The 14,435-nt window shown below is 39.8% G+C and overlaps 1 protein-coding gene across 2 annotated transcripts in view; it reads left to right on the forward strand.

The window, feature by feature from the left end:
- Window positions 1-5,859: 5,859 nt before the first annotated feature.
- ppih (peptidylprolyl isomerase H (cyclophilin H)) overlaps window positions 5,860-14,435 on the forward strand; it is a 47,799-nt gene continuing 39,223 nt past the window's right edge. The window contains exon 1 of one of the 2 annotated variants that reach the window (XM_061903743.1): window positions 5,860-6,059. In XM_061903743.1, the coding sequence (XP_061759727.1) occupies window positions 5,994-6,059 (66 nt within the window). In that variant the 5' untranslated portion in view covers window positions 5,860-5,993. The remainder of the gene's footprint in view (window positions 6,060-14,435) is intronic. The other variant, XM_061903740.1, reaches the window with a different exon arrangement.

A 14,435-nucleotide genomic window follows, 5' to 3' on the forward strand; every position in this document is an offset into this window, starting at 1 on the left:
CTCTGTGTGTCTTGGATTTTGGAAGTTTCTATTTTTGATTCAATTCAATTAATGGGCCAATACAACAACATGTTGTCTTTTGCTTACCTTCCAAATCTGGTAATGCACATGTGTATCTACTGAAAATGTATTTTGTGCGTAAGGGTCCTAAGCTGATGAATCATTTCAGTGGCAGGACTCGAAGTAACAGAAGTAGTTTTTTTTTTGTTTTTTTTAGCATACAATTAGGAATATATTCATTTAACTTTTTATGTCCCAAAAGCACACAAGATGGCGTGAAATATAACCATATTTTATTTATTGTGTTTACATGTTGACACAAGCACGTTAAAGTGATCAAAATAATACGTCTTTTAAAAACAACAAATATTTCAAGGTCTGCAGAGATTTTGTACCCCCCCTAGTCATTCCCTCTGCCAGCAGATTAATCTGAATGATGCAACTTTGTGTGGACTGTGTGACTTATGGAATATTCTACTTTTTCAGAATGGGTAATAATGTGTTATGGTAACATGATTGAGTGAAAACCTGGGGACTTGAACTAAGTTTTTTTGTTTTTGTTTTTTTTATGAACAAAATTCAGTGTTACCCCTACATGTAAACCGTCGTGGTGTAACGCCACAGCAAGATTACTGCCGCCACACCTTCAAAATAATTTTTTTTAATACAAACCCTGTATGAGTTAGGAAATTGTGTTAGATGTAAATATAAACCGAATACAATGATTTGCAAATCCTTTTCAACCCATATTCAATTGAATGCACTACAATGACAAAATATTTGATGTTCAAACTCAAAACGTTTTTCTGTTTTTTTTTTGCAAATTTAAAATTTCTTGGCTGCAACATGTGCCAAAGTAGTTGGGAAAGGGCATGTTCACCACTGTGTTACATCACCTTTTCTTTCAACAACACTCAATAAACGTTCTGGAATTGAGGAAACTAATTGTTGAAGCTTTAAAAGTGGAATTCTTTCCCATTCTTGTTTTATGTAGAGCTTCAGTCGTTCTGGGGTCTCTGCTGTCGTGTTTTACGCTTCATAATGCGCCACACATTTTCGATGAGAGACAGGTCTGGACTGCAGGCGGGCCAGGAAAGTACCCGCACTCTTTTTTTACGAAGCCAAGCTGTTGTAACACATGCTGAATGTGGCTTGGCATTGTCTTGCTGAAATAAGCAGGGGCGTCCATGAAAAAGATGATGCTTAGATGGCAGCATATGTTGTTCCAAAACCTGTGTGTACCTTTCAGCCTGTGACGTGCAGTCACGGGAGGAAGGTGAGGCAGTGCCCCACGCGCCATCATAGAAAGAAAAAAAATGTAAAAAGAAAAAAAAGAATTAAATTGTTACATATGTATCCAGTGATTATAATTTATAAAGTTATTTTCCATTTAACTTCACCAGTTTTAGATCATTTTAATTCAAAATCGCTGAATTTTCACATTTACCGTTCAAATACTGAGAAGAGACTTGCGGTGAGTCAGCAGCCAGTTGAGCCTCACCATGGATTGCGCAATGACTGCTAACTGCTGGCTGCTGTGCAGTGAGACTGTATTGCTATATAAATTATGTTATACGTTTCCTTAGTTTAGTTAGTTGAGGTATATAATGTACAGTGTATTTTGTCAACAACTGTATGTGTGAAATGTATTTCTTGTGCTGGGCAATCATAAAACGGCTGCAAAGACGCACTGTGTGAGGCACCTGTTCTCCCGCCTCATGGTGATAGAGGGCGCTAGTGATCCCAGAGATCATTCTTGTGACTACTCTGCTGCAGAAGAAGTGACAACAAGCGTCAACAGTTAGCAGCGATCGTTTATTTTTTCCTCTCCCCTGGACTTCTAACACGGATGATTACATATCTAAAATAAAACAGTTTTCTAAACTGGACTTTCAATCGAAGCAGGAGGTAATAATTAAAGGAAGACCAACGCCGGAGCTAAAATGTTTTCCTTTGGACAGTGATCTCCATCAAGACAAAGACTTTTTAAAACGGAAGAAAGATAAGGAAGACTTCTACAAACAAGTTATCGATGCTTTTGTTCAGAAGGAGCGGCGCATGGACTTCATTTATAAGTAAAGGTAAGACCGTAATAAGGTTTTTTTTAAATTAAATGTGCTTTTTTGTGTGCTACAGTTTGTATGTGTAAAGAACGCTGGTATGAGCTTTTAAACAGAGCCCGTTAACTGCTGCCAATCAAAAGCTGACTAAGATTCTGCTAATCAAATGGTGAATAAGATACTCTTTAGGGTTCATATGTTTATAAATCTGACTATGATGAAGTCAGTGCCTCACCAGCCATGAACCTCACCGCACGTCACTGCTTTCAGCATTAATGGTGCCTTCCCAGATGTGTAAGTTACCCATGCCTTGGGCACTAATGCACCCCCATACCATCACAAATGCTGGATTTTGAACTTTGCGTCCATAACAGTCCGGATGGTTCGCTTCCCCTTTGGTCCGGATGACACGATGTTGAATATTTCCAAAAACAATTTGAAATGTGGACTCGTCAGACCACAGAACACTTTTCCACTTTGCATCAATCCATCTTAGATGATTTCGGGCCCAGAAAAGCTGGCGGTGTTTCTGGATGTTGTTGATGAATGGCTTTCGCTTTGCATAGTAGAGCTTTAACTTGCACTTACAGATGTAGCGACGAACCGAATTTAGTGACAGTGGTTTTCTGAAGTGTTCCTGAGCCCATGTGGTGATATCCTTTAGAGATTGATGTCGGTTTTGGATACAGTGCCGTCTGAGGGATCGAAGGTCACGGTCATTCAATGTTGGTTTCCGGCCATTCCGCTTGCGTGGCGTGATTTCTCCAGATTCTCTGAACCTTTTGATGATATTATGGACCGTAGATGTTGAAATCCCTAAATTTCTTGCAATTGCACTTTGAGAAATGTTGTTCTTAAACTGTTTGACTATTTGCTCACACAGTTCAATCAATCATTCAATGTTTACTTATATAGCCCTAAATCACTAGTGTCTCAAAGGGCTGCACAAACCACAACACAAACCACTGCGACATCCTCGGTAGGCCCACATAAGGGCAAGGAAAACTCACACCCAGTGGGACGTCGGTGACAATGATGACTATGTTGTGGACAAAGGGGCGTACCTTACCCCATCCTTTCTTGTGAAAGACTGAGCATTCTTTGGGAAGCTGTTTTTATACCCAATAATGGTTCCCACCTGTTCCCAATTAGCCTGCACACCTGTGGGATGTTCCAAATAGGTGTTTGATGAGCATTCCTCAACTTTATCAGTATTTATTGCCACCTTTCCCGACTTCTTTGTCACGTGTTGCTGGCATCAACTTCTAAAGTTAATGATTATTTGCAAAAAAATAAATGTTTATCAGTTTGAACATCAAATATGTTGTCTTTGTAGCATATTGAATTGAATATGGGTTGAAAAGGATTTGCCAATCATTGTATTCCGTTTATATTTACATCTAACACAATTTCCCAACTCATATGGAAACAGGGTTTGTATGAAAAAAACTGCGATGAGTTGTTGACTTGTCCAGGGTGTAGCCCACCTTCCGCCCGAATGCAGCTGAGATAGGCTCCAGCGACCCCAAATGGGACAAGCGTTAGAAAATGGATGGAGGGATGGATATGAAAACAAAATAAGTGATATATTGTATGATTGGATATACTGTCTATTATTTACATACTATTGGCTATAATAAGTTTGAAAAACAGCTCAAATATCCATCCATCCATTTCCTACCGTTTATTCCCTAGGGCCCAGGCGGTCGCGGGGGGCGCTGGTGTTTATCTCAGCTACAATCGGGCGGAAGGCAGTGTGTACACCCTGGAAAAGTCGCCATCTCATCGCAGCAGCTCAAATATCATAAAAACGTTTGTAGTTGCTTTATTTTGGGGGAAGAAAAAAAAAAGGTCACATTTTATTACCAATCAAACGGCGACGCCCTTTGTATTTATTTTTAGTCCCCCAGCTGACACAAATATTTAGAATTGTATAAAAGATTTAAATTATTATATTCATTGTTAAAGTATTAACAAAAATGAAAGCAAGTACGGGCAACAATGCTATTTTTCAGTGTTCAAGTCTGTTTCAATTAATATGTTAAATTATATTATTAAATATGGATTCAACGAGCAGATATTAGTATACTTTTTTACGGTTATTTTTTCATCATATATTTTACTATTTATTCAATGGCCTTTAAACAGACGCGTGGAAAAACGTGAATGCCTTGTACATAATTAAGGGAGGTGGGTATATGTAAATTATTGGAACTTCTATTAAAACAAACACGCAAGCAAATTAAATGTGTCAATAAATTGACACAAATAGTGCTTATTAAGTGGTAAATGGTGTACCTGTATAGCGCTGTTTTACCTTCAAGGTACATCCATCCATCCATTTCCCACCGCTAGTCCCTTTCGGTTCGGTAAAAAAAAAGGAAGAACGAATGAGGTAAGGAAACTCACAAACTTGTTAACTAAGTTTAAATACTACACTGAAGCTATTGATAATTATTACAATCAATAGTAGTTTTATTCTTATTAAGTGTTTTACGTCATCCATCCATCAATTTTCCTACCCCTTGTCTATTACTTCGGTGTTTTTCGACCACTGTGCCGCGGCACACTAGTGTGCCATGAGATACAGTCTGGTGTGCCGTGGGAGATTATCTAGTTTCACCTATTTGGGTTAAAAATATGTTTTGCAAACCAGTAATTATAGTCTGCAAATGATGTGTTGTTGTTGAGTTTCTGTACTGTCTGGAGATCAGCAGATTTACCACGTTGTACTCTTCCATATCAGTAGGTGGTAGCCAGTAGCTATTTGCTTTGTAGATGTCGGAAACAGCAGGAGGCAGTGTGCAGGTGAAAAGGTGTCTGATGCTTAAACCAAATATAAACAAAAGGTGAGTTCCCCTAAGAAAAGGCAATGAAGCTTAGGGAAGGCTATGCAGAACGAAACTACAACTGAACTGGTTTTCAAAGTAAACAAAAACAGAATGCTGGACAACAGCAAAGACTTACTGTGGAGCAAATACAATGTACATCCGAACATGACATGACATTAAACAATATCCCCACAAAGAAGGTTAAAAACAACTGAAATATTCTTGAGTGCTAAAACAAAGTAGCTGGGGGAAACATCGCTGAAATGAACAATTGAAACCGTCCATCCATCCATCCATTTTCTACCGCTTATTCCCTTTGGGGTCGTGGGGGGCGCTGGTGCCTATTTCAACTACAACCGGGCGGAAGGCGGTGTACACCCTGGACAATTAGCCACCTCATCATAGAATGAAACTGGTACATGAAAATACCCAAAAAAGAGAAGAAGCCACCAAAATAGGAGCGCAAGACAAGAACTAAAACACTACACACACTAAAACAGCAAAAAACCCAAAGTAAGTCATGGTGTGATGTGACAGGTGGTGACAGTTCACCTACTTTGAGACAAGAGCTATATTGATACCATGCTTGGTTTTGCTTTAAAGTCATATCCAACAATTGCAACAACAACTTTTTTACTGTCAACTGAGTTTTGTTTTTCAATGATTTCTGCTGGTGGTGTGCCTCCGGATTTTATTCAACGCAAAAAATGTGCCTTGGTTCAAAAAGGTTGAAAAACACTGCCTTACTTTACCATGAATTGATTAACGCACTGGACCCCGACTTAAACAAGTTGAAAAACTTATTGGGGTGTTACCATTTAGTGGTCAATTGTACGGAATATGTACTGTACTGTGCCATCTACTAATAAAAGTTTCAATCAATCAATCAATCAATTAAACAATCAATCACGAAATATAAGTGCGTATTTGAGTGATACCAACCGGAAATATACGCGTTTTCACCTATTACACGACGTCTCCCTTGCTACTCACCGTAGTTTGACCATCCTTGCTTTCCGTTGATCCCGGATGTTCGAATCCGTTCGTTGTACATGTGTACGTTTTGTTTATTTTTTCTTTAAACCGTGAGAAGAGTGAAGCAATGTCCGTCAACGCCACAAACCCCAACAATCCCATTGTTTTCTTCGACGTTACAATCGGAGGACAGGTGAGTAAATGACTCCATTGCTCACTTTGTCCACAACAAAGATGAATACACATGAATGAAGCACAGTTCTGCTTACAGAAAGTACATAAACCTGACTATTTACTCAATTAACTAATTAATCATGAGTTGAAATAAATATTTGCATTTGTTTATATTCAAGCACATGTAAAGAAAGTTAAATAAGTAACGTTGTATTTTCGAAATATGGTCGGCAAGAGAATTGGCCGGAAGCAGAAGCGAATTTGCCTTGTTGAAATATAAATGATTAAAAAAAACAACAACTCTTGTTTGGTTACAAATGTTATAGAAATGTTTGGATTTTGTCTTCTAAAAGTTTAAGCTTATCAGAAGACTTCGAAGTATTTAGTGGTCGCCATTATCTTAGTAGTTTGGCGCCATCTGCTGGATTGTGTGTGTACATCGCTAAAGTTTCGTTCAGTTTATTATTATTCTTCGGTCAGTCGTCAAAAAAATAAACAAACAATTTTACATAAACAAACTGTTGTACATTCACAAAATTAAAAAGGTTTCAGACCGAAAAGGTTTAGGCTGAAGTTAAACACTTATTGCACCTAACCCTATAAACAATGTCAAATACAAGATGAGCTTCCTAAAAAATATAACATTTCCATTGCACAACATATTATGAATACACTTTGTACACAACATAAACACTGTTCCATTATATACGCAGTAAAGACATGTAAAATATCCTTGTACACGTTTAAGGTAAACCTTTGTACCAATTATATACTGTATACAAACAATTATACTTCCATTGTGTGTGTGTGTGTGTATATATATATATATATATATGTATATATATATATATATATATATATATACACACATCCCTGCTCTTTATTTTGGGCATTTATTGTTCTTCCTCCATTTGTGATCAGTTTCGCACCTTGTCTCTCTTGTATTATCACAAGCTCCGCTCCGCTCGACCTGCCTCAGCTAACGTTAGCCATGCTGCTACCTTTCTGGCCGGCTAGACGCGCGACCGTATGTGACGTATGTAAGAAGGCGGGCTTGTTTTCCGTCTCTGAGGAGAGATGAGGAGTGAGAAACGCCTGTTGTTTAATGCCCACAGCTAAAAGCAACTGTGTGAGGACATATAATCGAATATTACGATATAGTAATTTTCTATATTGCACAGAGACAAACTTGCGATATTTCGTTTGAATTGATATATCGCCCAGCCCTACTTTCCACTTTGCATCAGTTCATCTTAGGTGAGCTCGGGCCCAGCCAAGTCGGCGGCGTTTCAGGATATTGTTGATAAATGGGTTTGGCTTTGCATAGAAGAGTTTTAACTTGCACTTACAGATGTAGTGACCAACTGTAGTTACTGACAGTGGTTTTATGAAGTGTTCCTGAGCCCATGTGGTGATATCCTTTACACACTGATGTCGGTTTTTGATGCAGTACCGACTGAGGGATCAAAAGTCCGTAATATAATTGCTTACGTGCAGTGATTTCTCCAGATTCTCTGTACTTTTTGATGATTTTACGGACCGTGGATGGTAAAATCCCTAAATTCCTTGCAATAGCTCGTTGAGAAATGTTGTTCTAAAACTGTTCGACAATTTGCTTACAAAGTGGTGACCCTAACCCCATCCTTGTTTGTGAATTACTTAGCATTTCATGGAAGCTGCTTTTATACCCAATCATGGCATCCAACTGTTCCCAATTAGCCTGCACACCTGTGGGATGTTCCATATAAGTGTTTGATGAGCATTCCTCAACTTTATCAGTATTTATTGCCACCTTTCCCAACTTCTTTTTCACGTGTTGCTGGCATCAAGTTCTAAAGTTAATGATAATTTGCACAAACATTTTTTTTTATCAGTTTGAACATCAAATATGTTGTCTTTGTAGCATATTCAACTGAATATGGGCTGAAAAGGATTTGCAAATCATTGTATTCCGTTTATATTTACATCTAACACAATTTCCCAACTCATATGGAAACGGGGTTTGTATATATATATATATATATATATATATATATATATATATATATATATATATATATATATATATGTATATATATATATGTATATGTAGGTGTGGGAAAAAATCACAAGACTACTTCATCTCTACAGATCTGTTTCATGAGGGGTTCCCTCAATCATCAGGAGATTTTAATGGAAGCATTCACATACAATGGTTTATATAGAGCACAGAGTGGGTGGGTACAAGCAGGCGTAGGGTGTGGTGATTGGCTCATGTGTTACCTAGGAGGTGTTTCCGCCTGTGGCGGCATGTTGAAATGATTTCACTGCGCTTGTTGAGGGATGATAGCTCTGGATGATATATAATAAACAGTTTCTCTTTTAAGCATAAGTTGCATCTTTTATTACCACTGCTGTAAGGTGTGCTGGATGCAAGAATTTGCCATGTTATTGAATATTCAACATTATTGTCTTTGAGGTTCCAAATGTGTTTGCTGAGTTCGGTAGAATTCTGCAAAGTCTGGTTTCTAAAGGAGGCGTTGTGATTATTCCATCTTGTTTTGAACGCTCCTTCGGTTAATCCTACGTACGTGTCGGATGTGTTAATGTCCTTGTGTATTACCTTTGCTTGGTAAACGACTGATGTCTGTAAGCACCTTCCGTTGAGAGGGCAATCAGGTTTCTTGCGACAGTTACATTCCTTATTGGTTTCAGAGTCGTTTAGTCTGGGGGTAGGCAGTCCTTTTGCAATTGCTTTGTTGTGGTTTGAAATGATTTGTTGCATGTTATTCATACAGCTGTAGCTCAATTTAATGTTGTTCTTGTTGAATATTTTTCTTAGGGTGTTGCCTTTGGGGAAGTGTTTGTCGATCAGAGTGAGGAACTTGCGGCCGATGTTGGTTGAGACGTCTTTGCTGAATGGCGGATTGTACCAGATGATGTTGTTTCGTTTTCTGCTCTTTTTTGGTTGGTTTCCTGGGGTGGGTTCATAGGTGAGGGTGAAGTTGTATCCGCTTTCATCAAGTGCTTTCTGGTACGGGGGGGTTGCTTGGTCGAATTCAGCTTTGCTGGATGACAGCATCGATAGCCTTTTATTAATTCCGGTAGGTATTCTTTTCGTGGTGGTGGGTGGGTGGTTGCTGTCGTGGTGCACGTATTGGAGTGTTGTGTTGGGTTTCGTGAATGGTTGGTAGCTGTTATTTCTCAGGTTGAAAGTGACGTCGAGGAAGTTGACGGTTTGCTTCAAGCCAACAAGCAAACCGTTGACGGTTTGCTTCAAGCCAACAAGCAAACCGTCAACTTCCTCGACGTCACTTTCAACCTGAGAAATAACAGCTACCAACCATTCACGAAACCCAACACAACACTCCAATACGTGCACCACGACAGCAACCACCCACCCACCACCACGAAAAGAATACCTACCGGAATTAATAAAAGGCTATCGATGCTGTCATCCAGCAAAGCTGAATTCGACCAAGCAACCCCCCCGTACCAGAAAGCACTTGATGAAAGCGGATACAACTTCACCCTCACCTATGAACCCACCCCAGGAAACCAACCAAAAAAGAGCAGAAAACGAAACAACATCATCTGGTACAATCCGCCATTCAGCAAAGACGTCTCAACCAACATCGGCCGCAAGTTCCTCACTCTGATCGACAAACACTTCCCCAAAGGCAACACCCTAAGAAAAATATTCAACAAGAACAACATTAAATTGAGCTACAGCTGTATGAATAACATGCAACAAATCATTTCAAACCACAACAAAGCAATTGCAAAAGGACTGCCTACCCCCAGACTAAACGACTCTGAAACCAATAAGGAATGTAACTGTCGCAAGAAACCTGATTGCCCTCTCAACGGAAGGTGCTTACAGACATCAGTCGCTTACCAAGCAAAGGTAATACGCAAGGACATTAACACATCCGACACGTACGTAGGATTAACCGAAGGAGCGTTCAAAACAAGATGGAATAATCACAACGCCTCCTTTAGAAACCAGACTTTGCAGAATTCTACCGAACTCAGCAAACACATTTGGAACCTCAAAGACAATAATGTTGAATATTCAATAACATGGCAAATTCTTGCATCCAGCACACCTTACAGCAGTGGTAATAAAAGATGCAACTTATGCTTAAAAGAGAAACTGTTTATTATATATCATCCAGAGCTATCATCCCTCAACAAGCGCAGTGAAATCATTTCAACATGCCGCCACAGGCGGAAACACCTCCTAGGTAACACATGAGCCAATCACCACACCCTACGCCTGCTTGTACCCACCCACTCTGTGCTCTATATAAACCATTGTATGTGAATGCTTCCATTAAAATCTCCTGATGATTGAGGGAACCCCTCATGAAACAGATCTGTAGAGATGAAGTAGTCTTGTGATTTTTTCCCACACCTACATATTGCGCTCTACCACGGTATCGAGCACTATTCTCCGGATAATCCAATCAAGACATATATATATGTATATATATATATATACATATATATATACAGTGGAATTTGTACTAATACCTAATCACCAATTTACGGTACTGTTGTGTGCATTAACACTTATTAACTGTTTTTGAAAAAAAAATTAAATTATTATAATACCCGCTGCTCATTTGTTATATCTTCTTTTATTATTACCACATTATCATTCGCAAGTATGAAGTTAAAGTACAATTACAGTTGCAAGTCCAAGACGTTAGATGGCAGTAGTGTACGGTTTATGGTGTGTTTTTTTTCCCTACTGCCCTAAAAAGTGTTAATGTAGCAAGTAGTGTACTTAATACACACCAGCTGTTTGATTGTAACATCTTAGTTGAAGTTTTCCATCCATCCATTTTCATGGACAAATTTGCAGGTGTTAAATTCCATCCATTCATCCATCCATCCATTTTCTACCGCTTGTCCGTTTTGGGATTGCGGGGGGTGATGGAGCCTGTCTCAGCTGCACATGGGCTGAAGGCGGGGTACACCCTGGACAAGTCGTCACCTCATCGCAGGGCCAACCAAGTTAAATTCACCATGTAAAATCTCTAATGCTAATCAGTAGCATGTCATTAGGAAAGCCAATGTATATTAGCATCAAGCTATCTTATTTCGTTTCAAAAAAAAAAAAAAAGTGCAGCCTTGCTTTACTTGTATTGGAGCGTTTTTAAGTCAATTTCTTGTTTGGAATTGAGACTTAGACTTCGTTTATTGTCATTCCAATTTGAACTTTACAGTACAGATAAGAACAACATTTTGTTGCATTAGCTCATTGTTGTGCAGGATAAAAAATTCAATGAGGTGCAGATATAAATAAATAGATTTACTGTACAGATAAATATATTTCACTTTTGCATATGCATCCACGTTTATGGATGTATGTTATATTGTCTTTATATTCCTGCGAGTTAATCCGTCTTTGGGGGGGGGAATTGAGGGGATCATTATTATTCTTAAATATTAATTACCATGATGTGATTAACATGGACCCCGACTTAAAAAAGTTGAAAAACTTATTCGGGTGTTCCCATTTAGTGGTCGATTGTATGGAATATTTACTGAACTGTGCAATCTACTAATAAAAGTATCAATCAATCAATCAATCAATCAAATTGCAACATTACCTGGAGTTAGTTTGGCTGGGGGGGCTCTCAGTGCTTCTGGAGTAATCGCCAAGTGCTGAAGTGCTGAGGTTTGGCTAAATCGGCAACCGGGCATGACTTCATGCACAACCCAGGTACCATAATGTGGCACCCTTGGATTTAGCATGAATTGGTATGTCTGTTAGTATTCGCTCAGCACCAAAAAAGTACCAGATTCATTACCCATTCCCAGGAACCCGCTTACATACCCAAAAAATAAATTAATTTATGCTGACATATTTTGTAATGTTGTATAACTTTCTCATTTCTGACAACAACATCTTTGTTACACAGCGTTTAGGGCTGGGCGATATATTTTGAGTTGGTAAGATGTATCGATGTATTTTTAAACAACATATGAATTAAGAAAAAAATTGTAATATAGATATAATTTTTTTCACATTAAAATTACAAAACGCCACTTATTTGTTGTGTTCCTTGCTCCCTAGCATGGGCTACTAAACCCCTCCCTTTCCTCCTTCCAAACGTGCTTGCACATATTAGAACATCCATGATTGGTTGGTTTGTTTACTGTGATGAGTCACAATTGGTTAAAGACAAGCCAATCAGAGGCAAGTTAGGGCCGGGTCATCGAATCAGAAAGGGACATTTATTTTTTTTATCTGAGTTTGATCCCGTGGCCCGGATTAGGCCTCGTGGTTGGAGTGTCCATCCTGAGATGGGTAAGTTGTGAGTTCAAATCCCGGCCGAGTCTTACCCAAGACTATAAAAATGGAATCCATCACCTCCCTGCTTGGCACTCAGCATCAAGGGTTGGAATTGGGGGTTAAAGCACCAAAAATGATTCCCGGGCGCGGCCACTGCTGCTGCCCACTGCTCCCCTCACCTACCAGGGGGTGAACGAGGGGATGGATCAAATGTAGAGGACAAATTTTTACCACATGTGACAATCATTGGTACTTTAATTAATTAAGTTCTCTGTGTGTGTATGCCAGCGTTCCCCACCTCTACCCACAGAGACAAAAGACCCTTTCTACCAAGAGTACTATATAGTTTACATCATATTTATTATTTTACGATCATCATTACATCCACCCAGCCATTTATTTTCTGCTGCTTGTCCCTTTCAGGGTCGCGGTTGGGCTGGAGCTTATTCCAGCCGCACTCAGCATCAAGGGTTGGAATTGGGGGTTAAATCATCAGAATGAGCAAGGCCACCCCTGCTGCTCACTGCTCCTCTCACCTCCCAGGGGGTCAACAAGGGGATGGGTCAAAGGCAGAGGACTTATTTCACCACACCTACTGTGTGTGTGACAAACATTGGTACTTTAACTTACTTTATCATTGGCAATGTGTTTGCGAGTGGCAGTACAGCCCTGCTTCCGCCCGGAAAAGCACAAGAAGTGAAGTGAATTATATTTATATAGCGCTTTTTCTCTAGTGACCCAAAGCGCTTTACATAGTGAAACCCAATATCAAAGTTACCGTATTTCCTTGAATAGCCGCCGGGGCGCTAATTAATGTAAAACCTCTTCTCACTCCTGCGCTTATTCAAGGCATGCGGTAAGAGTAAGCAGGCGCTAATAATTTTGAAACCTCTTCTCACCCCTGCACTTACCAATGGCATGCAGTAAAGAATTGAGTGTGATAAAAAATAAAAATTAATAAAAATGTATTCTGCGGCCGCGGCCCAGTGCCTGGGGACCACTGCTCTACAACATGTCATCGCGCCCATCTTTACACCATGCTAGGACGCATGCATTTCGCTGCTTCTCATACGAGATTGCAATGCATACTTGGTCAACAGCCATACCGTTTACACTGATGGTTGTGATATAAACAACTTTAAAACTCTTACTAATATGCGTCACACTCTGTGAACCCTAACCAAACAAGAATAACAAACACATTTCTAGAGAACATTGGCTCTGTAACACATTATAAACGCAACATAAGAATTACCCAGAATTCCAATGCATCCATGACTCTTGGCTATATTATACACGCGCCCCCAACCCCGCCCACCTCAACCGGCGCACGGAGGGGGGAGGGGTTTGGTGCTAGCGGGTTTATTATATAGCCAAGAGTCATGGATGCATTGGAATTCTGGGTAATTCTTATGTTGCGTTTATAATGTTTTTCAGAGCCAATGTTCTCCAGAAATGTGTTTGTTATTCTTGTTTGGTTAGGGTTCACAGAGTGTTAAAATTGTTTTGTATCACAACCATTAGTGTGATCTGTATGGCTGTGGAACAAAACCCCTGGTTCACATACAGTAAAAGCAAAAAAAACTCTTCTGCCATTTTGAAAATGACGGTAGGGAAGCGTCACTTATGATGTCACAAATTTGACCCGGCGGTAAAAGTAAGCATGGGCTAATAAATTTGGGGAACTAATTTTACCCGGTAGTAATTCAAGGCAGGCGCATATTACATGCCCGGCGGCTATTCAAGGAAATACGGTACATTTAAACCAGTGTAGGTGACACTGGGAGCAGGTGGGTAAAGTGTCTTGCCCAAGGACACAACGGCAGTGTCTAGGATCGCGGAAACGGGGATCGAACCCGGAACCCTCAAGTTGCTGGCACGGCCACTCTCCCAACCGAGCTATACCCCCCCAACCGCAGGAGAGATTCCTGCTGTTGCCTGATCTGTATGTTGGCGGACCTGCTTGATCCTCCCATCTCTTCTCTCTGCTTGTCAATGGTGACCATCAAGTTTTGGAACTGTTGTCCCAAGAACTGGGGTCCTTCCCCAACTCCCCCTCCAAGTCGCTCAAACAGGTGTAACAGTAGGATCTTCAGCAAATTTTGTTGT

Source organism: Nerophis ophidion, linkage group LG06 (genome assembly GCF_033978795.1).
Source record: "Nerophis ophidion isolate RoL-2023_Sa linkage group LG06, RoL_Noph_v1.0, whole genome shotgun sequence".
Taxonomy (NCBI): Eukaryota; Metazoa; Chordata; class Actinopteri; order Syngnathiformes; family Syngnathidae; genus Nerophis; species Nerophis ophidion.